General features: G+C 41.5%; 2 protein-coding genes across 7 annotated transcripts in view; one reads left to right on the top strand and one right to left on the bottom strand.

The window, feature by feature from the left end:
* Positions 1–558, bottom strand: part of Fam234a (family with sequence similarity 234 member A) — a 36,688-nt gene extending 36,130 nt beyond the window's left edge. For 2 of the 3 annotated variants that reach the window (XM_060363912.1, XM_060363913.1), the window contains exon 1: positions 326–558. The gene's annotated coding sequence lies outside the window, so the exon portion shown is untranslated. The remainder of the gene's footprint in view (positions 1–325) is intronic. The other variant, XM_060363914.1, reaches the window with a different exon arrangement.
* A 4,760-nt stretch (positions 559–5,318) lies between these two features.
* The window catches only part of Luc7l (LUC7 like), a 29,789-nt gene continuing 7,716 nt past the window's right edge, over positions 5,319–27,391 (top strand). For 2 of the 4 annotated variants that reach the window (XM_060363908.1, XM_060363909.1), the window contains exons 1-6: positions 5,319–5,507; positions 7,431–7,525; positions 10,595–10,693; positions 18,696–18,806; positions 19,574–19,717; positions 24,542–24,718. In XM_060363908.1, the coding sequence (XP_060219891.1) occupies positions 5,447–5,507; positions 7,431–7,525; positions 10,595–10,693; positions 18,696–18,806; positions 19,574–19,717; positions 24,542–24,718 (687 nt within the window). In that variant the 5' untranslated portion in view covers positions 5,319–5,446. Of the gene's footprint in view, positions 5,508–6,384; positions 6,456–7,430; positions 7,526–10,594; positions 10,694–17,691; positions 17,874–18,695; positions 18,807–19,573; positions 19,718–24,541; positions 24,719–27,391 lie in introns of those variants that run through there. The other 2 variants (XM_060363911.1, XM_060363910.1) reach the window with 2 other exon arrangements.

Here is a 27,391-nt window from a genome sequence, read left to right as displayed (position 1 = left end):
CACGCGGGGCCCAAAAGAGCCTCTGGTGAGCGCGACAGGAACTGCACGAGATTAGTTGTCCACCTGGGCCCAGGGTCCCTCCGGTAGGTCAACCCCTGTCGCTCCGGGTCAGCACTGCGCCCTCCAGGAAACAGACACGGCCGAGCACAGATTTGTTTTGCCCAGTTCGGTACGACTGAGGGTGCCAGGCCCTATGAACGACCCTGCTACTCTGGGAGCTCAGGCAGGGCCGAAGCTAGCTGTGCGTCGCTTTCCGGAGGCCGGACCCTTCCAGGCGATCGAAAGCAACCGGCTTTGGCCCGGCGAGGTCAGGCGTGAGAGTTACCTAGTCGGCTCCTGATCGGGTCTCGGCTACGTCCGCAAGATCCTACTCCACTGCAAGCGGTCTAGGACTGCCGAGGCTGGCTCAACTGCGGTCTCTGGAGTCCGGGATCCACATTCCCAAAGGTGCGCGGGAGAAGAGTGGCGGAGGAGCGCACCCTCAGCCGGACAGCAGCGCCCCTCCCCGGCTCGCCCCGGCCCGCCCCGGCCTGCAGGGCAGCGTGCCACGCCCCCACAGGACCCGCCCTAGTCTTGCCTGCAGCACGCCCCGCCCCAATCCCCGCCCGAGAGAGAGGCTGGGATCCCTCCTTAGTCCACCGCACCGCCTGAGCTGTGCGTCACTTCCTGTCGGCGGAAGTGGCATACCAGAGAGAGCCAGGCCTGCTCCCTGAGTCAGTTGCTTAGCAACGCGGTCGCTGGGTCTGTTGTTGCTCCTTTCCAGCAGAATGCCGACTTGTGCAGGGGCTTAGCATTTTGGCATGATAATGCTGTGAAAGCTTAGGCTTCATGTTACAATACTGACCCCAGGAAACCATGAAGGGAGACGTTGGCCGCCTGGCCTGCAAGAGAATCTCGCTAAGGTTTCTTCTTTCTACCCTGCGTAGCGTTCCCAGCACTTCCGGCTAGGCATGAGCACATGTAGGGTTGGTCCTCTTTTCTTCTTTCACCTTTATTTGGGTTCCTTGGATCGAACTTAGGTTACAGGCTTGCACAATTGCTTGGCAAGGACTTTTTCCCATTGAGTAATCTCACCAGACCTCTATTTTTTTGAAACAGGGTCTGATATAGCTCAGGATGGCCTTGAACTTGAAATCCTTACTTTCTAAACTATTCCTCCTGAGTCCTGGGATTACAGGCATGTGCCATTACACTAGCTCTGTGCAGAACTGTTAATCAAACGCAGGAGTTTGTGCATGGTAGCCAGATAAGCACTCTACCAATTCAGGTACAACCCTAGATTTCTTGTTTGTCTGTTTTTTTAAGGCTGGGTTAGACTTGCACTATCTATAGATAGATATGGCTAGCCTTGAGCTCCTGTGTTTCCTGCCTTCATCTTTCATCTGCTGAGATTACAGGCCTGTGACACCACACTTAGTGATTTGGGGAGGGCAGGGTACTAGACTCTAAACCCATGGCTCAGTATTAGGCAAGCACTCTTCTCACTGAGCTATATCTCCAAACCTCAATACACTTTAAACTGTCAATCTGTTTATTGCTGATGGTGCAGCCTCATCACTATGGATACTTTCTTCGATGGGGGAGAGCTGTCCAGCCAAATTAAACTTCTCCTGGGATTTGTTCAAGTAGAAAGGTTTAGGATAATGATCAATATTTGTCTTCAGTTAAAGGAGACAGACAGACACAAAATGAAGGCAGAAGTAGTAGGTTCTTATCCTACTTTGATTTACCTTGTGGCCCCAAGTGAGGAGTAAATACATTTTAGCAAAAACAGCTGCTAAAGAGCTTGTTGTGAGAGACCAAAAGATAAATTAACAGCTATTATTAAGACCTGAAGTAGATGGGTGGAGAAGTCCAGTAATGCCCTGAGGGGAAGGACTGCCTTACTCATTCTTTCCCCACCCACTAGAGATACAGTTGCTAGGAAATTGGACCATCCCCCTAGGGAGGGACACCAGATCATTAATGGCCTGGGAACCTTCCTATAGCCAATCGATTAAAAATGTAGCATTTTGACCAATAGATGCTTGCCAGGCAGGAATGGCCCCTGCCTTGAGCATGCTGGGATGGACCAGAATCTTTAAATCACCCAACTAACCTGGCCATGGCACACTCGGCTCCCACCGCTTCTGCAATGGGAGTGTGTGGGCCCAAGCTGCGGAAAGCGAGAATTTATTGTATTTATTTACAATAAAAAGAACCTCATGTATTTACAGCGGAGTCTACTTATTCCTGGTCTTTTGGGGTTTGTGAACTGGGCAGAACAATCTCTGTGAGTTCTAGGACAGCCTGGTCTACAAAGCAAGTCCTAGATAGCCAAGGCTGCACAAAGAAACCCTGTTTCGAAAACAAACAAAACTAAAAACTAAAAATAAATAAATAATGAAAAAATTTTGTGTATTTCAAGGGAGGGTAAACATACTGCAGGTGTCTCTGAGGCCAGATGAGAGTGTCAGATTTTAGGGTGAGCTGCTGGACATGGGTATTGGGAACCACACCCTGGTCCTCTAGAAGAGCAGTATGTCCTTTTGACCACAAAACTTTCTCTTCAACCCTTTGTTTGCTTTTTAAACTGACCAACAGCTGGGCGTGGTGGTGCAGGCCTGTAATCCCAGCACTCTGGGAGGCAGAGGCAGGCAGATATCTGTGAGTACGAGGCCAGCCTGGTCTACAAAGCAAGTCCAGGGCAGCTAAGGCTACACAGAGAAGCCCTGTCTTGAAAAACCAAATAAATAAATAAATAAACTGACCAACAACTTACCAGGGCAAATACACAGCTCTTGCCTGAAAGGAGATAAAAGATTGTTTATTCTTGAGTCAAATGTGTGAGTGATCATGGCATAGGAAGACAGAATCAGGTTGTCCCCTGTTTTACTTAGGGTTTTATTGCTGTGAAGAGACACGATGACCACTGCAGCTCTTATAAAGGAAAACAGTTAATTGGGGCTGGGGTACAGTTCAGATGTTGGCTATTATCATGGTGGGAACCATGGCGGCATGTAGACAGGCAGTGCCGTGAGACTTCTGCATCTGGCTCTGCAGGCAGCAGGAAGAGCGAGTGAGACACTGGCCTGGCTTGAGCACCTGAGACCTCAAAGCCCACCCCCTTGTTGGAGGAACCTCCAACAAGGCCATACCTCCTAATAGTGCCATTCCCTATGAGCCTATGGGGACCATTTTCTTTCAGTCATAATCTAGGAAAGGTTTCATGAAGTTTTAATTTTTACTGATTTTTTTCCTTTTGAGACAGGGTCTCTCTACATAACCTTAGCTGTCCTGGAACTCACTCTGTGAACCAGGCTGGCCTTGCAATCACAGAGATCTGCCTGCCTCTGCCTGCTGAGTGCTGGGATTAAAGGCATATGCCACCACTGCCTGGCTCATGAAGTTATTAAAATAACAAAAAAGCCATATACAGGCTTCACTTTGTAGCCCTGGTTGGTCTGTGGTCCTGGCTAGTCTGTAACTCCCTTTGTGAGCCAGACTAGCCTCTTACTCCCAGAGACCCACCTATAGGTCAAATTTAGAAGTAGGCAATGAATGGTACTTAAAGGACTAAAGAAAGTTCATGATAATTTGGCTCTAGATATTTGGCAACATTTTAACACTCCATATGCAGGAAGCTCCCCCCCCCTTCTTCCTTCCTTCATGTTTTTTCTTTTTAGACAGGGACTCATATAGTCCAGGCTGGCCTTCAACTCACTATATAGTTCAGGATGAACTTGAACCTTTGATCTTCCTGCCCCTAGTTCCAATTTGCTGTGATAACATGTGAATACTTCTATGGTTTTATGCTATGCTGGGTATGGAAACCCAGGGCACACTAGGCAGGCTCTCTGAGCCACACCCTTTTTTCCCCTTCATACAGTCATAATCAGTTAATCGGTCTTGTAGAATCTTTAGCATAGGTGTTATATTATAATACAAATATTGCACTATTATTGAGACTATGTGAAGTGGAAACTCCAACCAACAAAGAGACCACTTAAGCATTTAAAGAGAGAGAGGAGAATGCTGTCGTAAACATATGGACTAGATCCTTAAAAAAGCCTAGTCTCCTGCAGGAAAAATTTACAGTTTAAATAGAGTAAACAGCATTGTCACAAATGCTACCATCAGTTGGGCTCTGTGGTGCGTGACTGTAATCCCAGCACTCAGGGAGGCAGAGGCAAGTGGAGCACTTGAGTTTGAGGCCAGCCTGGTCTACAGAGCTAGTTCAGGAGAGCCAAGGTGACACAGAAAACTCTGTCTCAAAACAAAATAAAACAAAAAGTGCAAAATCTACCATCATAGGATAGTCTTTTCATCTCTATCCCAAAAGAAATCCCTTAGCCCCTATTTCCCCAGATTACAGACTTGAATCACCCTACTCAGTTTCGTATATGTGTGTGTACGCATATTATTTTGTTTTATAACTTACTAAACACTACATTACTCTCAATAGTGATTGATTCTTTGCAGCACGGATAAACATCCAAAAAAAGTTTACATCTAATTAAAAAAAAAAAAAACACGTCTCTTTCAACTTTCACTGAAATAAGCAATATAGTTTTATAGGTAGTAAATTAAGAAATAGAATAAGAGCCGGGCGTGGTGGCTCATGCCTGTAATTCCAGTACTTGGAAGGCATAGGCAAGTGGATCAAGGCCAGCCTGGTCTACAAAGTGAGTCCAGGACAGCCAAGGCTACACGGAGAAACTCTGTCTGGGGGGAAAAAAACGAAAGAAAGAAAGAAAGGAAGGAAGAAAGGAAGAAAGGAAGAAAGAAAGGAAGGGAGAGAGAGAGAAAGAAAGAGAAAAGAAAGAAAAAGAAAGAAAGGAAGGAAGAAAAAAGAAAGAAAGAAAGAAAGAAAGAAAGAAAAAGAAAGAGAAAGAAAAGAACAAGTATAATGGCATATGCTGATAATCTCAACACTTTGGAGGCTGAGTAGCAACAGGATATCAAGTTCAAGGCCATTCGGGACTATGTAAGACCCTGTCTCCAATAAAAGAAATGGAGGCAGGCACATCTGTACATTTCTGTAATTGCAACATTTGGTACGGAAGGAAATGTAGGGAGGTCAGGAATCTTTTGCTACATAGTAAGTTCAAGTCAGCTTGGGCAATGTGAGACCATATTACATAAACAAAAAAAGAAACAAGATATAACATAGAAATGTTTATGTAATATATAAACTATTTAATTTGATCTGACTAAAGTCTCATTAGAACATAGAATTTGATGTTTCAGCGACCAGGGTGAAATTAGGGTTGGAGAGACTCCTGTTGTCCCAAACTACATTACCCGGCAGGCCCTGCACCAACGTCTACGAACTTCCTCCCAGCATTCCCCGCGGCGGGAACGTGCCGAGCGGGCTTCAGGCCGACAGGACTGTCTTTCGCCGTCGCTGTTCGCTGCTGCTGCCGTTGAGTTGTGAGGACCTTCCCGGCCGTCCCCACTGGCCACCATGTCCGCCCAGGCACAGATGCGGGCCCTGCTGGACCAGCTCATGGGCACGGCTCGGGACGGTGAGTTTGAGCAGCCATCCCGGCGCTGGGCGCGGGCGGGAGTAAGGCGAGGCCGCCTGGAAGCCTGAGGCGAGGGCCGTAACAGTGTGCGCCTGCGCGGGGCGCCATTTCCCTCCCCTGCTCGCCGACCCTAGGCGCTGAGCCTTTGTCTGATCTGCTTGGCCTGCGATTCTTCAGCGGCCGCCGTGTCATGTTCGTCCGGTCGGCCTCCTCCCTGAGAGTCCGATCCGACAGTGGGGTTTGTCCCCTTCCCGTTTTCCGTCATGCGAATTTCTCTTGGTCGGCACCGCGGCTCGGCGCCGCCGGGCGTACTGGAGCGTCGGCGAAGGGCTGGATTCAGCGCGAGCTCCGGGGTGCTGGCTGCCAGGTGGCACAGTTCCTCTGATACACGTTGGAGGAAAGGCGACCCCCGAAGGAGCTGGACGGGTTTCGAAACCCCGGGCGTTCTTGCTCTGGACGGTTACAAGGGGAGCCGTCAATGAGCATTTCTAACGTGGGTTCCTCCGTGTACTTTCCTAGTCTTCCCACCCTTCATTGCCCAGCCTCACAGACTAGCCTCGGTTTAGTCATTGGCATTCGTTAGGTAGGCGGTTCTGTAGGGAGGCGTGCGAGATCACGGTGGTGTCTCAGGAGAAAGCAGTTGCAGCCCAGCAAAGCCAGATCCCTGCTGTGGTTTGTGTTTTCACTTTTACTAAAGTAACGGAGTTGTAATTTCACACTGGCACATTTCGTAGGGCTGTGCAGAGTCTTTGCACCATTTCATAGGTCAATAAGTGCTTTTAGCTTTCTTTGTATGTTGAGTTGCTTTTGAATTGCTTCCCATATTTTTATTTCATACAAACTGAACAATTGTGGCCCCTCTATTTTATTTATAAAGGTTCAGTGTATCTTTGCCTGCCTACATCAATCTGCAAGGGAGTTGCAGAAAAGCCTCATGTTCATCGAGCCGTGAGTCACAACCAATTTCTAAGCTGTTATAACAAAAAAGTGTTTGCTTTTTTCCCACAAGTAACTTTAAAAGTGTAGTTTAGAAAGAAAACATTTTCAGTGAAAAGACACTACATTAATCCTGGATGCTTGCAAATCCTGAAATATATTCCTCCTTGACTATTACACAGCACTGTGTCCTATACACAGATTAGCCTTAAAATTTGTCACATACCACTTTGCCTTTACTTTTATGTATCATTCCCCCTGACTTCCTTACTGCAGGTGTGGGCAAGAAAACTTTTCCTTTAAAACTTTTCAACAGCGGGCATAAAATTCTGCAGCTGAGTTCTTGAAGAATGCAGATGGGTACAGTATGTGTTGGAGTTCACAGTGTGTATTGACTAACCTGATTTCTTTTTTGCTTTCTTTGGTATTGTCTTGTTAAAAGTGACTCCCAGGTGCCAACTTTCCTTTTTAAGGGTGGGGATGAAAGGGGAATAAGAAGAAAAGGTCTAGAGATATTTAACAGTCAGTGATAGCGCCTGAAAGCGGTCCTCATCTTGTAGTGTTTGATAAAACACTGCCTATTAATTTGACTATAACAAAAAGGTTAGGTTAATTAATAGTTTTGATTGTTGGAGATTACCAGCTGTAAATCGTATGTGGTGGATTCATGGCACTCTGAGTACATGGGTCTTGGTTTGTCAATGCCCACGTGTATGTTTGGGTTGATGCCTTTTGATGCTCACTCTTCTGACTCCTTGACTTAATGATGGAGTTAGATGTGATTAAGTGTGCTTCTTCATAAAGTATTTAGCATAAAAAAAATCTATATTTCATTCCAATTGTAAATATCTTTAGATCAGTTTCTTAGTGTATATGATGGGAAGAATTCAGAAATGCTAGTCTGCAAATCATCCAGGTGTATTATGCCAGATAGTGTTGTGTAGGTAATGAGATGATACTTTATTTAAAACCACAAATGAATTTCAGGAGATGAAACCAGACAGAGGGTCAAGTTTACAGATGACCGTGTCTGCAAGAGTCACCTTCTGGATTGCTGCCCCCATGACATCCTTGCCGGGACGGTAAGTGCCTTCCTGAACTTTTGGATTACTCAGAAGGGTTGGGACAGTAGATGTAGAGACTTTTTTGTTCAACCCAAGAGGAAGATAGTATTTTTAAAAATTAAATGATGTGCCCTAGAGAGGTAGGTTAGTGGTTAGAACACTTGCTGCTCTTGCAGAGGACCAGGGTTTGATTCTTAGCGCCCACTTGGTGGCTTCCTGTAATTCCAGTTCCAGGGTAGACACTTCTGAACTCTAGGCAACTGCATTCATGTGCACATACCCATACAAAGGTACATACATGTACACAATTTTAAAATAATAAAAATAGGGGGTTGGAGAGATGGCTTAGTGGTTAAGAGCACTGGCTGCTCTTAGAGGGGACCCAGGTCCATTCCCAGCACCCACATGCCAGCTCACCATTATCTGTAACTCCAGCTTGAGGAGTTCCAGCACCTTCACATAGATACACATGCAGGCACAATGCACATAAAATTAAAAAATTAACAATGAAAGTAAACCTTTAAAATTAAATAATAGAATGTTTAAAAATATGACTCTTAGGATTAGAATTGCCCAAACACCTACTTTATATTTTGTATAAAGAGTTACAGCCCTGGAGAGAAGGCTAAATGCATGGGTGAGAGCATTAGTGTCTAGACCTGGAGAGGTGGCTCAGGTTAAGAATATTGGCTCTTCTTCCAAGGGTCATGAGTTCAATTCCCAGCAACAGTGGTGGTTTATAAGCATCTATAATGTGATCTGGTGCCCTCTTCTGGCCAGCAGGCACGTATGCAGGTGGAATACTGTATAAATAATGAGTCTAAAAAAAAACAAACAAGGCATTGGTGTTCTTCCAGAGGACCCAGGTTCAATGCCTAGTACCCACGCAGCATCTCACAGCTGTCTGAACTCCAGCCCCAGGGGATATGTTTAGGCACCAGGTGTATAACACATGGTGCACAGACCAACATACAGGCAAAATAAATGTATTTAGGTCATATTCATCCCTTCACTCCTAGATGTATTTTTGAGGGTCTCATGGAACACTTGGGAGTGTGAGCTGTAGGGGGAGTAAATTTTTTCAGGTAGAATTTCATTTTCCTTTAGCATGTAAAATCTGCTGCTCTTCAAATTACAGATTATTAGTAGAGTTTTTGGGTTATGAAACATTTCACTAGTATAAAAATGATAAAGCAGTCAGTTTTTTTTTTTAATTTTGGAAATTTGTTTAACCTTGTTTAATTTCAAATTGAATATATGTTAGAGTTTACTGTGATATGTATGTATGTATACATATATGTGTATACACACGTAATTTTATTTTTGTGTAGGCCTGAGTACATGCAGGTGCTCACAGAGCCCAGAAGAATGCATTGGATCAGCTGGAATTGGAATTACAGGAGGTTTTTGAATCTTTCTGTCTTGGGTGGTGGGCACTGAATCCAGGTCCTCTGAAAGAGCAGCAAGTGCTATTTATTTAGAGAGAGGCTGTGTTTTGTGTATCTGTTGATGTGGGTGCCAAGGTATTGATCAGAGGACAACTTGGTGAAAAGATTCTTTTTCATCCTCCTGGATCTGGGGATTGTATTGATTGTCAGGAGGCTTTTCCTGATGTGTCATCTTATCAGCCCCTAAAATAAAATAAATCAATTGGAGATCACATTGATCGAATACTTTTGTAACTCTTTCAAGAAATCTATATTAGTCAATAACTGTAGTCTCTGAATAATACAGGTAAATGCTAGTTTTGTGGCATGTGCTTTCATTTAAAATTAAGTTAAATGTAAGACAACAATGGAGAGAATCTTTGCCACATTAGAGTGAAAAAGTATTTTACAAAGAGCTTCATAGCTATGAGGATGTAAAACCAACCCTTGATTGTTAGAAAGTTATGTGTGCGGAAAAAATAATTCATGGTGAATTATGGCTTAAAAACTTTTGTATGCTGGTATTCATGTATGTGTGTGGTTAATGCACTAGTGCAGAGGCCAGAGGAGGATGACAGGTGTTATCCTGTCATCACTGGTTACCTAGTCTCTTGAGATACAGTCTATTTTGTTTGTTTTTTTCAAGACAGGGTTTCTCTTGGTAGCCCTGGCTATCTTGGAACTCCATTTGTAGACTGGGCTACAATTGCCAAAACCTGGTTTCTTTGTGTACTCTCCTTCTGCTTTTGGAGACAGGGTGTTCCTGTGTAGACCAGGTAGCTTCCTCACAGAGATCCATCTGCCTCTGCCTCCCAAGTGCTGAAATTAAAGTTTACAGGATCTCTGGAGTGCCTTGTGTAGACCAGGCTCGCCTGGAACTCCACTAAGATTTTCTAAGTGCTGTGATTAAATGCACCGTCTTCCCCACTAGGTTTTTTTGTGTATGTGTGTGGGTTTTTTTTTTATCCTGTTTTTTTCAGGGTTGCAAAATGATACAAACTCTTTTACTGCTAAGTGTATCAGTTCCAAGTGCCATATAATGTAGTAAAAGACAATTACAGGGGCTAGAGAGATGACTCAGTAGTTAAGAACATTTGCTGCTTTTACAGAATAGTTCAGTTCCCAGTACCCCCGTGTTCACCTGTTAATTCCAGTACCAGAAGATTTTCTGACATTTGAAGGCACCAGGCAAAACACTCATAAACATAAAATGAAATAAAATTTTCTTCCCCTGACACAGGGTTTCTCTGTGTAGCCCTGTGTGTTCTGGAGCTTACTTTGTAGACTCAGAGATCAGCCTGTTTGGGATTAAAGGCATGGTTTACCACTGCCCTGCTAAATAAATCTAAGAAATGAGAAAAGAAAAATACATTTCTAGGTTATATCTTGTTTCTTTTTTGTTTAAATATGGTTTCATGTTGCCCGTGGTCTATGTAACTGAATTCCTTATCAAGTGCTGTAATTACAGACAAGTGCAAGTATGCCTGCCTTCATTTCTTTTGTTGGAGAGAGGGTCTTATATAGTCCAGGTTGACCTTGAACTTGCTTTCCTGTTTCCACTGTATTGCTTATTTTAGTGAAAGTTGAAATGCTAAATCATATTAATTACATGCTTTCTAGAATGGGTAGATGTTAATTTATGATTTTTTTTTTCCTACAGCGCATGGATTTAGGAGAGTGTACCAAAATCCACGACTTGGCCCTCCGAGCAGATTATGAAATTGCAAGTAAAGAAAGAGACCTGTTTTTTGAATTAGATGTAAGATATTTTTGTACTTTAATATTTTGTTTGTTTGTTTTTCAACTCACGGTTTCACTGTTTCTTAGCTGTCCTGGACTCACTTTGTAGATCAAACTGGCCTCGAACTTAGAGGTCACCCTGCCTCTGCCTTTCTGAGTGCTGGGATCAAAGGTGTGCTCCACCATGCCTGGCTTTGTATGTTGATTTATCCATGCTGCAAAGTTATCAATCTGCTGTTGGGAGTAGTGTAATGTGTTTGAGTTACAAAGCAAAATAATTAAATATTCACATGTTAACCAGCCACTCTTAAGTTCCAGAACACAACAGATACCATCTTTTTTTTTTTTCCTTAACAATTTAATTTTATTTTATGTGCATTGGTATGAGGGAGTCTGATCCCTTGGAATTGTAGTTATAAACAGTTCCCTAAAGATATCATCTTATATTCATGTGACTCAACCTATTACTGTCTTGAATTTCGTTTTATTGTTTGCTTTAAAAAAAAAAAGATTTATTTATTATTTCTACAGTCCACTTCCTGCATTATACATACACACCAGAAGAGGTCCCCAGATCTCACTCTAGATGTGGTTGTTGGGAATTGAACTCAGGACCTTTGAAAGAACAGATATTACTCTTAACTACTGAGCCATCTCGCCAGCCCCTGACTTTTTTTTTTTAATGTGTTTCATATAGCCCATTCTAGTAACACTTGCTGTTTAGCCAAGATGACCTTCAGCTCCTAGTCTTTCTCTCTCTAAGTCCGCGATTATGGCCATGTGTCATCATGATAGATTTATGTAGTATTGGCAATTGAGCTCAGAGTCTTAGGCGTGGTAGGCAAGCATTCTACAAATTAAATTACATTCCTAGCCCCTGGAAATTTTTAGTAAAGATGCCATTACTTTAAGATTCCAGGTTTCAAAAGTGATAGGATTGATTGACATCTTGTTTCAAGGAATGTATCTCTTTGGGTGTACTAAATTCCAAAATGTCACATACTTACATCCTTATTTATTTATTGATTCATCTATCTATCTATCTATCTATCTATCTACTTATTTATTTATTTATAAATGGGCATTTTGTCTGCCTATATGTCTGTACCATCTGTCTGGTACTTTTGGAGGCCAAGAATGGGCTTTGGGTTCTTTGGGACTGAAATTAGAGATGGTTGTGAGTCAACTTCTAGGTGCTAGAGAAAGAGCCTAAGTCCTTTGGCAGAATCCAGTGTTCTTAACCATTGAGCTGTCTCTAGCCTTTTAATTTTTATTTATTATTTATTTTGACTTTATGTATATGGATGTTTATTGTGCACCATGTGTGTACATGGAGATTTTGGAGGCTAGAAGAGGGCATTGAATTCTTTGGAACTGGAATTAACAGACAGTTGTGAGCCAGTGGTGGGTGTAGAGCAGTAGGCTTTCTCCAGCCCCCTAATTGTTTTTTGAGGCAGTCACACACTGGCATTTCCGGCTGATTAGAACTCAGTGTTTCCAGCTTCCTGAATGCTAGGATTTACAGGTATGAGCTAATAAGCTAGGCCCAGTGCCTTTTAAAAGACCTTGTTGATAATGCAGAAGTTGAGATCTTAGGGGAAACTGAAACATACATACTGATTATTGTATTATGAAGAGTGTCTTCAACTAGTGTGGCATTCATGCTTTATACAACAATATTGAAAACTGGATCAAGCAACTAAAAAATTAAAAAAAACCAAGTTGTATCTTTGAAAAAAATTTAGTCTTAATGTTTATCTTTAACCAGGGTTTCACTATATAGCTTTTTTGGTCTGGAACTCATTTTGTAGATCCATGCTGATGTTGAGGTCACAGAGTTCTTTTTTTTAAGATTTTATTTATTATGTATATAGTGTTCTGCCTGCTTGTATGCCTGCAGGCCAGAAGAGGGCACCAGATCTCATTATAGGTGGTTGCTGGGAATTGAACTCAGGACCTTTGGAAGAACAGCCAGTGCTCTTAACCTCTGAGCTGTCTCTTCAGCCCCGAGTTCTCCAGGTTCACGTCTAGAGAGAACTGCATGTTCTGCATGTTGGACTTGGTGTGCACTATCACACCCAGCTTCTGTTTTTATTTTTATTAATGTGGATGCCTGTGGAGTATGTACATTTGAGTGCAGGTATTGGCAGAAGCCAGAGAAGATGATGAAATTGAATTGGAGTTACATGTGGTTATGAGCCACCTGACTTGGGTGTTAGGAACTGAACTCTTGAGCTCTTTAAGAGTAGTACATATTCTTTCCTGCAGAGCCATTTCCAGTCCCCCTGTTTCATTACCCTGTGATGTTATAAAATATAAATGTTACAGCTCTGAAAGTAGAAAAATGGATACATTGGTTGTGTTCCTGGCACTTAACATGTAGAGCCCCTCTCCCCAGTCTTTGTATACATTTATACACTTATCTGTGTAAGAATTCAAGGGGGGAGATGGATGGTGGTGCACTCCTTTAATTCCAGCATTCAGGAGGCAGAGGCAGGTGGATCTCTAAGTTTGAGCCCAGCTTGGTCTACATAGTGAGTTTCAGGACAGCCAGGGTTACACAGAGTAAGCCTGTCTCAGGAAAACAAAACAAAACAAAACAAAACCACCAAGCAGGCTGGAAGATTGGAAGATGGAGTAACAGGTAAAGGGGCTTGCTGTCAGCCCTGACAACTTGAGTTTAATCCCTGGAAAGGACATTGTGGAAGCAGAAGGCTCCCTCAAGATGTCTTTTGATGTCTGCACGTTGTGTATGCACTCCCAGCAGCATACAAGACTACATTGACATGTCAAGCGTTCCCACACACATGGATACAAGAAATAGGGTAATGTCAGCAAACGGTATATTTTGCCATTGTGAGATATATAAATTTGGGCTGGAGAGATGGCTCAGTGCTTAAGAGCACTTGGCTGCTATTCCTGAGGTCCTAAGTTCGACTCCCAGCACCCATGTGGTGGCTCACAACCATCCTAAAGGGGGATCCGATTTCCTCCTTCCGGTATGCATGAAGACAGAGCACTCGTATACATAAAATAAGTGAATAAATATATTTTTAAAAGATATATAAATTCTAGCCACTAAACATATATTGTTGTGACTAGTTGAGACATTGTATTTTAGAGATTTGGTAAGAGAGTAGAGCTGAAGAATCTGAAGTATTTTCAATTAAATGATACTGGATGATTGTGTTAATTATGATTTCACGTTGTAAACGTACTTGTTAAATACCCTTTTTTTTTCCAGTTATATCACAGAAAAGCTAGATATAACATGGACATGTGTGAAATAATGGTGTAAACTAAGACCAATCATTTAATATGTTCAGGGATGGTCTAATTTTCTTTATGTATAAAATCTCTTTTAAGATAGTATTTCATGTAGCTCCGGCTAAATTCTCATCCTTCTCCTTTGCCTCTCACCACGCTGGGTTTATGTCATGCTTGGACTTAAACCCAGGGCTTTGTACCTGGTAGCAAGTATTCTACCTACTAGGCTACATCTCCAGCTGGTAATTTTTAAATATTTTATGTATTTTAAAAAAAATTTTTTTTCAAGACAGTTTCTCTGTAATAGACCTGGCCTGGCCTTGAACTTACAGAGACTTATTTGTTTCTTCCACCTGTGTGTTAGGATTAAAGAGGTGTCATTACCACTCCTGACCAAACCAGGCTTTTTTTCTTTTTTTTAACATTTATTTATTTTACATGAGTACTCTATCTGTGTGATACACCTGCATGCCGGAAGAGGGCATCAGATCACAATATATAGTTGTGAGCCACCGTGTGGTTTCTGGGAATTGAACTCAGGACATCTGGAAGAACAGATAGTGCTCTTAACCACTGAGCCATTTCTCTAGCCTTACACCAGGCTTTTTAACAGTGCTGGGGATTGAACTCAGGTTCCCATACATACATGGCAAGCACTTAACCTACTCATTTCCCCAAACCTTTTGAGTTGATATTATAATGGATTTTACTATACCTCAGTTTGGCATTAAGGTCAAAATATTGCCTCAATGATAGGATTATAGGCATGTACCAGCAAGTAGGCTTCTTGAGTTGATGACTTTAGGAACTCGTTTTTTTTTTTTTTTTTTAATAAATTTAAGATGTTAGTATTTAGAACTGTTAAAAACTGTCCTGCGTGGTCTAGAAGTAGGGCATGATTAGTGGTAGAATATTTGCCTCGATTGTGGAAGGTAATACGTCTCATCTCTAGCACCCTCAAGAGAAGGGGAAGGAGATTAAGGACATTTGTGTCCTGAATGGTTTAAAAAATGGTTTAATGGGGCTAGAGAGATGTTTCAGAGGTTAGAGCAAATACCTGTGTTGCAGAAGACTGGAGCTTGCTTTCTATTATTCCAGTAGGTTTCTTACAACTGCCTGTAACTCCAGCTCTATGGGAATCTGTTGCTGCTTTCTGGACTCCATGGACACCTGAACCCATGTGCATATCCACATATGGACATGAACATATGTACATAATTTTAAATTTTTGTTTACTACTATGCAGATGTAGAGCATAGATTTTGGATATGTTGTGTATTGGAAGTAAGCTCAATGGTAGAGTCCTGTTCTCATCCATGAGCCTCGAGCTCAATCTCCCAAAAATTGCTTACGCTGGGCGGTGGTTGTGCCATACACTTTTAGGAGGCAGAGCTAGGCGGTTCTCTGAGTTCCAGGACAGCCATAGCTACACAGAGAAACTGTTTCTCGGGGAAAAAATTGCTTACAGTAACATGAACAGTACAGACACAACGAACTTTAAAAAATATTTTAATTATGTATGTGTATCTGTATGTGGGTGTGTATATATGAATTCAGGTGTCTGTAAAGGCCAGAGACCTTAGATTCCTTGAAATTGGAATTACATGCAATTGTGAGTCACCTGACAAACTTGGGTCCTCTTCAAGAGCAGCATTGCTTTTTAACCATTGAGCTATCTCTTTGGTCCCACAAAGCATTTTTTTTTTTTAATTCTCATTAGTGATCATAATTTCTAAATTGAGGAATTTATAGCTTGTCTGTAAAAATACAGGTTTCCTTATCCTCTGGAGACAGCCAAAGCAACAGGTTAATGTTACTGCGACAAACATACCTTGCTTGATCTTTTAGCCATATTTTAGAACAGTTCCCAAAATGATCATGGTCTTATGAGACTGTACTGCCCCCCCCATAAAAGGCCTGGATGTTGTATTCATAGAAAACTTCTAGAATGATGTCACAAGTAGATTCAAATATTGCATATAAATTGGTTTTATTTTGTTTGTTTGGTTTTGGTGGTTATTTGGTAGAAGGTCTTGCAATGTAGCCTTGGTTGCCCTGAATCTCACTTTGTGTAGCAGGCTGGCCTCAAACTCAGGAGATCTGCCTGTGTCTATCCCATGAGCCCTGGGATTTAAGGAGTATGTCACTATTCCTAGCTTATCTTTTAAGAAGTTTCTTGTAGCCAAGGCTGGTTTCAAGCTTTGTAGCTGTTGTTTGACTCTCCCTACACAATGTGTGTAACAGTTACACACATTTGCCTAAAGTCAAGCAGATACTTCTCTACAAAGAAATTAAAGCCTAGAGTATTTACCTACAATCCCAGCACTCAGGAGTCTAAAGCAAGAAGTTACATTGTTTGAGGCTGTCATAGCAAAGTTCAGAATTAGCCAGGATAAATAGTATAACCCTGTTCTCTGTTCTCTTCTCCCAAAACATAATTATCTGGGTATCATGCAGGGTTGAATATACCTAGGTCCTTTTAGGAATTGGTTTTATTGTATCACCCCACTGGGGCCACTAATCACATTCTAGTAAGTGGTGGATTGTGATTAAAATCTGAGTTTTGCACTCTTTTTTTTTTTTTTTCCTATTAATTAAATTTGCTCTTTAACTGGACTACACTTGGAAACACTTTGAAAGGGGAGAAGGGGACTGCAAAACAACCTTGCATTTTAAAGAGTGTGTCTGTTGGAAGATACTCCATGATCTGGGTTGCTTGTTCTTTTGTGTTAGCATTTAGTTTTTACAGTTTTAGGCATTGGAGTCCCTTGTCAATGGACCAAGGATCTGCTTAAGCTAGAGACATTTTGGTTAATAAAGGTGTGGCTGTATGGATACTCTGAGTGAGTGGGTCATTGGTCTGTTCTAGGTGCACAGTACTCTGAGTATACAGTAAGGGAGCACTACTACTTGAGTGAGCTTGGGGCACCTCAGGATCCTGTATTGAGAGCTGTTATTCTGGGTAAGGTGACCAGCTTCTCATCTTTCCAGAAGTACAGCTTGCAACTGTGTTAGCAAACATAGGTCAGATCTTCTTCCCTTTCCTTCTCCCATTTTTCTTTTCCCTGGTCCTCTCTTCCTCCCTCCCTTTCTTCCTCCTTCTTTTCCTTCCTCTCTTCCCTCCCTCCCTCCCTCCCTCCCTCCCTGCCTCCCTCCTGTTTTGAGACAGGGTTTCTCTGAGTACCCCTGGCTGTCCTAAAACTGGCTGTGTAGACTTGGCTGGCCTGGAACTCACAGATCTGCCTGCCCTGCCTCCCGAGTGCTGGGATTAATTTAAAGGTATGCATTACCACTGCCTGGTTGTCTCTTAACCCTTTTCATCTGAGTTCTAGGAAACAGATTCAGTCTTAATACTTTCATGCTTTCTCAGCAAAGACTTTATTACTCACTGAACCACCTCAGCACTACACCTCCCCTCTACTTGTGGGGTTCCTCTCTTTATCCTAGCTAAGGCTCCATATTGGCCTCTTAACTCATAATCCTTCCTGCTGTGTGCCTGTGGAGGACAGATGACCACCTTGGCTGTTTTTCCATAGGTGCTGCCCATTTGTGGGACTTTCTGTTGTGGTTGCTTTATTTATTTTTTATATTTTATTTGCTTGTATGTGTATGTATGCACATTTGTGGAAATACGTTCTCTCTTTCCATCATGTGGGTTCCAAGGACTGAACTCATATTAATCAGGCTTGGTGTCGAGTGCCTTTACCCACTGAGCTGTCTTACCAACTCCTCACCGTTTATTTGAAACAGGGTCTGTCATTGGCCTGGGATGTGTCAAGTAGATCAGGCTGGCTGGTTGGGAAGCTCAAGAGATGGACCTGTCTCCACCTTCCCAATGCTGGGATTATGAAGGCTTACTGTCATTTGTATACTCTGAGGGATTGAATTCAAGCCATTGTTTGCATGACCAACTAAGCAATTCCTCAGTCTTGGTATGTTACAGAGAATTGGAGATCCTTCTACGAAATTGGAAACTAGTAAATCAGATACCCATTTGGTTTAAGAAAATCTTTGATTTAAGATGATTATAATCTTGCTTACTATCATAATAAATTTGTAAGAAAAATATCAGCTCATGCTGTCACTACAAATACCAATAACAGATAAAAACTTTTTGAAATTTTTTTTGTTAACTTGTTTTTGGTTTGATTTTTTTTTTTTTTTTTTTTGAGACAGGGTTTCTCTGTGTAGCCTTGGCTGTGCTAGACTCGCTTTGTAGACAGGCTGGCCTCCAATGCACAGAGATCTACCTTCCTCTGCCTCCCAGAGTACTGGGATTATAGGCATGCACCACCAAAACATTTATTTTTATTACTTAATTTTTTTTTTTTTTTTGAGATGAGGTCTCATAAGTTCCTGGCTGTCCTGAAACCCAAAAAGATGTATCTACCTCTTCATCCCACATAGTGGGATTAAGGCCATGTGTCTGCCTGATCTAATAGGGAGTTTCAGACCCACATACACACATAGGTGCCAAGACTATGCAGTGTTGGCAGAATATGGTATGCCCACCCATCATCTAGCACTCTGGAGGCTAAGGCAAGGAGATTGTGAGTTCATGTCCAGTTTGGAATACACAGCAAATTTTGGGCCAGCCTGGTTTATGGGATGTTGTCAGGGGAAACTGGTCTGGAGATGTAATTCAGTAGAGTGCTTTTGTAACATACTTTTATAATAAAAGCCAGTGACAATGACAAGAAAAAAAACCAAGAAACTATGCAGTGTTGATCATGTCTCTGCTTTTCCCGAATTAGGCTATGGATCACTTAGAGTCCTTCATTGCAGAGTGTGATCGGAGAACTGAACTTGCCAAGAAGCGGCTGGCAGAAACACAGGAGGAGATCAGTGCAGAAGTTTCTGCTAAGGTATACTAAGGGACTGGTATAACTCACATTTTGTCTCACCTTCACACTACTTGGGGATTCTCGGTAGATGGTGCTTTCTACCTCGGCTATTTCCAGTGGAGACAGGATCTGTGACCAAGTATTTGTGTCTCACAGGAACCTGTATGCCCTTCCTTTCATTCTTTTTGAGACAGGGTCTTACTAAGTAGACTGGGCCAACCTTGAACCCTGAGAGATCTGCCTGCCTATTGAGTGCTGGGATTAAAGGCATGTGCCACCATACTCTGCACAGAAAGCTTTAGTTACTAATTTAAAAAAGATGCTATTGTGCTAGGAAGTCCTAGTAACTGTATTTTGCTTGCAACCTAACTTTGTATGTTAGATCTTGACATTCTACTACCCATACCCAGAAGATATAAGAAGATTCAGAAAGTGGCCAGCAAAAGTGATCTGTGCTCCATTGCAAAAGAAAAACTGCATGTATTGGAGCACATGGGATTCCTTGGCTTCTGGAATAATGACAGTGAAGATGTCATAGTTTTGTTTTGAGAGGTTCTTTTGTGTTTGCAGTGGGAATGAACCTGATCATTCCACCCACACGGCCTCTATCCCTGTGTTGCCACTGAGCTTTAAGTCTTTAAGATACTTGTGTGGCTGAGTCTTGATCTTAAGGTGTTGGTTTATTTTCTGAGGAATAGGCCAGACATTGAGCATGAAAGGGAGATAACTGGTTTTCATTGTAACTCCAAGTACTTATGTTGGGTGTCTCTCTGATTCCCTGTCCTCAGGCAGAAAAAGTACATGAGTTGAATGAAGAAATAGGAAAACTCCTTGCTAAAGCAGAGCAGCTGGGAGCGGAAGGAAATGTGGATGAGTCCCAGAAGATTCTTATGGAAGTGGAGAAAGTTCGTGCAAAGAAAAAAGAAGCCGAGGTTGGTTGTTGCCTGTTTTTTAGACTTGGTTTCTTTATATAGCCCTGGTTATCCTTGAACTGACAGAAATCCACCTGCCTTTGCCTCTCAGAGTGCTGGGATTACAGGCCACCGTGTCTGGCTTGCCTATTTGTGTGTGTGTGTGTGTGTGTGTATGTATGTGTGTGTGTATGTATGTGTGTGTGTATGTATGTGTGTGTGTATTTTACCTGTATATGTGTGCACTATGTGTGTCTTGAGTCTTGTTCCCCAAGGGACCAAAGAATGGGACCAGTTCTTCTAGAACTAGAGTTACCCATGGTTTTGAGCTGCCATTTGAGAGCTGGGGACAAAACCCAACTCCTCCAGAATAGTAGCAATCATTCTTAACTGAGCCATCTTTCCAGCCCTGTTTAGATTTTTTGTTTTTTGATACAGTATTCGGTCTGTACTTGAAGCAAAGGCTTTTTTTTTTTTTTTTTTTTTTTTGCCCAGTGGCAGCTTTGACACTTTTGAAGCAAATTCCATAAGGATGTTCTTTGATGCTCATCATCTTCTTTGAAGTAGCATAGGGGTGCTGCCAGAAGCTGGCGTGCCTCCCAAATGTGAGATTAAAAGTGTGAACTACCACCACCCTGTTTGTAATTCTAGAATTTAGATAACAAGTAATTTATAGAGATCTGCCTGTCTCTGCTGGGATTGAAAGCATGGGCTGCCCCTGCCTTGCTCAAATATCTTAACTTAGCTCCAAAATTCTCCCAACTTCTAGAGATTTACAAAACAAGTAAAACAAGTTTGAACTATATTAACCCTTTGAATTTACTTACAACATTTTAAATAAAAAAAACAAAAACAAAACAAAAAAAAACATTTTAAATCAGGACTGGTGAGATAGCTGAGAAGTTAAGACCACTGGCTCCTCTTCCAGAGTTCCTGAGTTCAATTCCCAGCAACCAGGTGGTTTCTCACTATTACCTAAAAAGGGGTATGATGCCCTCCTCTGGCATGTAGGTTATGTGCAAACAGCATTCCTACATTTAAGAAAAACAATACGTAAATAAATACATTAAATTTTTTTTTTTTTTTACATTTTTTAATACCAAACAACAGAAATATCCTTTTTGTTTAAGAAGAATAGTCTGGACTGAATGACAAGCTGTCTGATGAACTACCATCTTTCCCTAGTCAGTAGATCTCTCCTATTCAAATCTAATCTTTGTCAATTTTGATGGCATCCACAACTTTTCTTATGTGGAAACAAGGGCGAAACCTCTTTCCCAATGTAAAACATCCCGGTTTCCATTCTGAGGTCAACATATCTTTAAAATAGATAAGCTGATTTAATTCAGCAGTTTTTGTGTTGTTTTTTTTTTTTTAAGAATTTATTTAACAATATACACCTGCAGGCCAGAAGAGGGCCTGCAGATGTCATTATAGATGACTGTGAGCCACCATGTGGTTGCTGGGAATTGAACTCAAGACCTTTGGAAGAGCAGGCAGTGCTCTTAACCTCAGAGCCATCTCTCCAGCCCAGTAGTTTGTTTTTTATGTACATCCTGAACAGTCTGTGACTGTTCTTTTTTAAATTAAATATTTTTATTTTTCGAGACAGGGTTTCTCTGTGTAGCCTTGGTTATTCTGGACTTGCATTATAGACCAAGCTGGCTTCAAACTCACAGAGATCCACCTCCCTTTGCCTCCCGTGTACCACGATCCCTGGCTTTTTAATTTTTAATTTTTTTTGTTTTTTCTGAGATTGTTTTTGATAATACCTTTATTAATTTTTCTCAGAAGCTGTCTTTATGGCTTGTGTCTGAGATTGGAGGAATGTTAGTTAATCCATTTTTCATTGCTTCGACAGATCATGTTCCCATAAATTTCTGGCTATATTAGCCACATACAGCTTTAATTTTTCTATTTGTCCTTCTGTCCTTATTCACAGGACCCATCTTACACTTTGTTTTGTCTGAGATAAAGTCTAATCCCTAGAAGCAGAATTTTTACCTGCTGAAGAGGCCAGTCTGGATGCCAAGATTTTGATGAAATTGTTACATCTGTTCCTGTGTCTACTAAACCTTCAATGTTAATGCCATTTATTTGTATTTTCAGCTTGGGTCTCTGATCATTTATAGCAGTTTGCCAAAATACTTACTTTGTGGTCTTAAATATTTTGTTTTATCTATTAAAGCTGTTCTATCCCTGATTTTTGTGATTTTTGTTTTGTTTTGTTTTAAGATTTATTTTTTTGTGATTTATACAGTGTTCTGCCTCATGCCAGAAGAGGGCACCAGGTCTTACTGTAGATGGTTATGAGCTATCATGCAGTTGCTGGGAATTGAACTCAAGACCTTTGGAAGAGCAGCCAGTGCTGCTTAACCTCTGAGCCATCATTCTAGCCTACAACCGACATTAAGTCTTTGAATTGCTCTGTGGATGAGTTTCTCCCTCACTTGATTAAATGGAATTTGATTTTTGGTGCCTAAGGAAAGCTCCCAAGGGTGATATGCAAGGGTTTGCCTATCCCTTGTTGATCTGCATTCATTAGTTCACTGCCTGCCTTTGCTACCTTCTGCTTAGTCAGAAGGCTGAGGCCTTCTTTTTAGATTATTTTTAGAAAAACATTGTTTCTGAGGACACCTTGCCCATAATCCCTTTTTAAATGGCCTTGCTTGCCACAATTAAAACATCTGCCATTTGGGTATTTTTAAAGACTTTCAGAAATTACTTATGTCAGATTAGCATCATAAACAAAAGACCCAATATCAGCTGTATTTCTAATCCATTCCTCTATTGATGCTGATCTTGCCTTTAAAGTTCTAAACAACCTTTTGCTTTCTGAATTAGCCTTTTCAAAAGTCAAAGATTTGATCAGTATTTTTCTGCTTCCGAATCTGATATTATTCTATTTACAGCTGAAGTCAGTCTTTGCAAAAAATTAGTGAAGGCTTCTTTTGGGGCTTATATACTTTTAGTAAATGACTCAGACCTCTTTGCTTATTCTTCATTATTTAAAGCTGCTAAACAACAGAGCAGTAAGGTGTGATAATCAAATTCAAGCTGCCTTTGTAACTTGGCATATTGACTTTTACCTATTAAGTGATCCTGGGAAATATCAATACATCCAGCCTGATTTCATTGTACTTGATCCTAGCTTTTTCTTTCCACCTTGTTCACCATTTTAACTGAGGACCAGCTTTCAATATTGCTGTTGCCAAATCTTTCCAGTCTTGATAATTCTATTCTGAGTTGCCCATGAATTCAAAGTCTGCTTCACAAAGATGAATGCACACCATAGAAAATGACTGATTACTCAAATCTAATAGGTCTGTAGGATTCCATTTAATTCCTCCATAACCTTGGGAATACCTACCATGTCCTGCTATGTCTCGTATAGTAATTGGATAAACTAAGGTTGGTTTTCTAACAACCTTGGGCCACTCCCATGTGGTTTCATTATTCAGTGATGTGGTAGGCTTCTTGTTTAAACTCTGTCGAAATGGGATCAAATATCCTCCAACAGTGGCACACATCTTTAAGTTCAGCACTCTGGGGTCTGAGACAATCAGTTCAGTGAGTTCCAGGTTGAAGTGTAGCTATACAGTGTGAAAAAGAAAAACAGGACAACGGAATGATTTTCTTCAGTATGGATTTTCAGCAGTATTCTAACTGGAACGCAAGTACCAATTGCACTGTGCTTGCCTTCTTTCCTTTTGTTTATATATTTTTCTTTGTGAATGGGAGATTTTTCTGTAAACATTTTAGTGTTTCTGGAAGATGCATGTTTTATTTGGATGCTTTTCTCTTCAAGGAAAGTGTCAGTGATTTTTGAAGCTAAAATTATTTTAGCTTCAAAAGAGCAGTGGCTGCTCTTCCAGAGGTCCTGAGTTCAATTCCCAGGAACCACATGGTGGTTCACATCCATCTATAATGAGATCTGGTACCCTCTTCTGGCATGCAGGTGTTTATGCAGACAGAACATTGTATATATAGTAAATAAATAAGTAAATCTTTAAAAACATTATTTTATGTATATGGGTGCCTTGCCTGCATGGATGCACATGTTAGTGCTCACAGCAGGCAGAGAGAGTGCACCAGATCCTATAGCTGCAGTTAACGGGTGATTGTTAGCCTCTGTTGGCTGGCTGCCAGGGTCTCTGAAAGAACAAGTGCTCTTAACTGCTGAACCATCTCTCCAGCCCCAGTTTTTGTTTACCTTTTGAAATCTCTTTCTACTCTGGTTGAGACACTTATCTTCCCTGTTGATCTCTGAGAGCAGTTCTTCACGTTTTCAATGTTTTTTTTTGTTTGTTTGTTTGTTTTGTTTTAATTTATTTTTATTTCATGAGCATTGGTGTTTTGCCTGAATGTATGTCTGTATAAGGGTGTCAGATCCCAGGGAATTGGAATTACAGTTTTGAGCTGCCATGTGGGTGCTGGAAATTGAACCTGGGTCCTCTGGAGGAGCAGACAGGGCTCTTAACCACTGAGCCATCTCTCCAGCCCTTTGAATGGTTTCTTGTTGCTTTTGATGAGACATACATAAATGTTAGTGGGGTTTTTTTGTTTGTTTTTTTGTGGTTTTGTTTTGTATTTTGAGACAGGGTTACTCTGTAGCTCTGGATGACCTGGAACTCAGAGAACTGCCTTTCTCTGAATGTTACATTTTTTGTTTTGTTTTGTTTTTGTCTTGAAGTTTCCAGCGTACCTAAAGTTGAACAATCCAGTTTTCAACATGTAGTAAAAAGTTCCCTATATTTCAGATTTTTCCACTTTGGGGGGGGGGTCTGTGCATGCTCACAGTTCTCAAATGCCTCAATCTTTATCTCTTTTTTTTTTTTTCCATAGGAAGAATATAGAAATTCTATGCCCGCATCCAGTTTTCAACAGCAAAAGCTCCGTGTCTGCGAAGTTTGTTCAGCTTATCTTGGTCTCCATGATAATGACCGTCGTCTTGCAGACCACTTTGGGGGCAAGTTACACTTGGGCTTCATTCAGATCCGAGAGAAGCTTGATCAGTTGAGGGTATGTTAATATATTCTGTTTCTGGAGAACTCTTTGGAATCTTGTGATCACTTTTAACTTCTTAAGTTTAAATCACCTGTATTCTTTAAGTTTGAACATTTTTGTCTTTTGTTTGTTCGATTTTGAGACAGAGTTTTTATGTGTGGCTCTGGCTGTTGAGAGACTCATTCTGCAGACCAGGCTGACCTAAAACTCAGAGATCCACTTGCCTCTGCCTCCTGAGTACTGGGATTAAAGGTGTAAGCCACCATTATATTGCCTGGCATGTTTCTGGGTTTTTTGTTTAAAAAAAAAAGATAATTGTTTTTATGTGTATGAGAGGTGATTTTTATGTGTACCACATTCTCAAGGTACCCTTGGGAGGCCAGAAGATGGCAGTGGATCCCCTGAGACTAGAGTTAGAGCCAGTTTTTGTTCATGGTGTGGGAATCTAACTTGGGTACTATGGAAGAGCAACAACTTAACTGTGAAGCTGTCTCTTTTAGCCCCTTTCTTTTTCTCTTTTTAAGATTTACTATGTACACAGTGCTCTGTCTGCGTGTACACCTGCATGCCAGAAGAGGGCCCCAGATCTCCAAGGTGGCTGGGAGCCACCATGTGGTGACTGGGAACTGAACTCAGGACCTCTGCAAGAGCAGCCAGTGCTCTTAACCTCTGAGCCATCATCTCTCCAGCCCTCTGGTCCCTTTCTTTCTTTATTTCCTTTTCTTTCTTCTTTTTTTTTTTTTTTTTTTTTTAATTTATTGTGATGTTGGATAGAGCCAGAGTGTTCTGCGTGCTAAGCTATTTGTTCTGCCACTGAACTAAACCCCACGGTGGTGCTCTTTTTGATAAGTTGAATTGTCAGGCTTCAAAACAGTGGTGCTTTCCCTATTCACTACACGTAATCCAACTGTGATAAGGTATAAAGTCAGCTTTACTTCTATATTCATGAGGTGGAAAAACACAGATAATTGGCACCTGGCTGCAAAATGTAGAATGCTCTTAAGACTTCACAGCCACAGTTGAGCCTTGCGTGCTCCCAAAACAGATCTGCTTATTTAGGCAAAAGGAAGGACTCTAATCCAAGGAACAGTCCCCTAATTCATGCAGCAGGGAAACATGGAGTGGAGGGTCTGCCAAGATTATCCTTAAAACATTTGGTGTGGTGAGATATCCTCGTGAGTAAAGTTACAGAAACCTGGTCCAGTTACTGGGAGCTGACTCACATGGGTTGTCTTCTGACTTGCAGGCACCCTAAATAAGTCTGAGTTGGTTGTTTATTTTGTTCAGATTTCTTTTTTGTAGGTCTGGTATTGTGGAATTAGCCTGTAGACCAGGCTGCCCTCGAACTCAGAGAAATCCACCTGCCTCTGCCTCCTGAATGCTAGGATTAAAGGTGTGCACCATTACCACCTGGCAATAAATTTGATTTTAAAAACAATTTGCAGGGCTTGAGGATGTAGCTTAGTTGAAACCCTGCATTTGATTAGTGTCACATAAATCCGGATGTTTTCTGTGATCTTGGTGTTGGAGAAGTAGAGACAGTAAGATCAGAATTTTAAGGTCATTTTCATTCAGCCACAGGACAGTTTGAGGTTCACTTGTTAAGATCTTGCATCAACAAAAATACTTGCTTCTGTCTTCCCAACAGCATTTTAATGTACTACTTTACTTTACATCTTTGTGTGTGAGAGTTTGGTTTGCTGCTCAGGTGAAGTGGATGATAGGATCAGGGAAGGAAGGTGTGCCATTCATGCCTGTTGGCCTATTCTCGGCCAGCTTGCTTTAGGAAGATGTGAAAAGGAGCTTTGGAGCTGACTATGCTGTGTGCCTACCTCAGGTGAAGGATGACCCTAGTTGCAGGTGTGGGGTTTGAGGTGCTGGATGAGGCAACTCACCTAGGTCTTGCTGTGTTCTCTCATCTAGAGGGTATTTGATTTACTCACTGGGCATGGAGATTTTCCTTGCTATCTCTGCTTTTAGAAGGGAAAAATGGTGGGTGGGTGTTTATATTAAGGGGTGTGGCATTTCTTCATTTGAGGCTGTATTTCTTTGTTTGTTTGTTTGGAGACAGGGTTTCTCTGTGTAGCCCTGGCTGTCCTGGAACTCACTTTGTAGACCAGTCAGCTTTGAACTCAGAGAACTACCTGCCTCTCAAGTGCTGAGATTAAAGCGTGCACTGCCATGCCTGGCTCAGGACTTCATTCACTCTGCCCAGATGATGTATTACAGGGTCTCGGTTAGTGTTAGTGCTATATTATAAAGGTACCTGATACTTGCCAGCTAGCTTAAGTTGGTACTGATTTGGTGGTAGAGGTTCTCAGAGCCTCCTGCCTTCTGTTGCATTTAGGGTCAAGACTGATGAATTGAGTGTGCAGTTATCCTAATGTTATCATAGCATGCACCAAATCAAAAGTGAGCTGCTTCTGGCTACCTAGAGCTCCACTCCGAGCAGCAGGGTGTTTGTGGTCTGACTTTTTTTTTTTTTTTTTTTTTTTTTTTTTTAATACAAAGCTTGTGTAGAGGCTATAGGATGAAAAGCTAACTTTATAGTTTGGTTTGAAGCATTGTGATCAATCTCCTGTGACTTAGAAGTTTAGCCCCTCCTGTGTAATTTGTCACCAAAGGTATAAAATGATGGTTAATTTTTTTTCCATGTGTTCTCTGTTAGTTTTTAAGTGAATAGAATAT

The sequence above is a fragment of the Meriones unguiculatus genome, chromosome 11, assembly GCF_030254825.1.
Source record: "Meriones unguiculatus strain TT.TT164.6M chromosome 11, Bangor_MerUng_6.1, whole genome shotgun sequence".
Taxonomy (NCBI): domain Eukaryota; kingdom Metazoa; phylum Chordata; class Mammalia; order Rodentia; family Muridae; genus Meriones; species Meriones unguiculatus.
The sequence above is the reverse complement of the archived record's forward strand: the minus strand, read 5'-3'. Positions and strand labels throughout refer to the sequence as shown.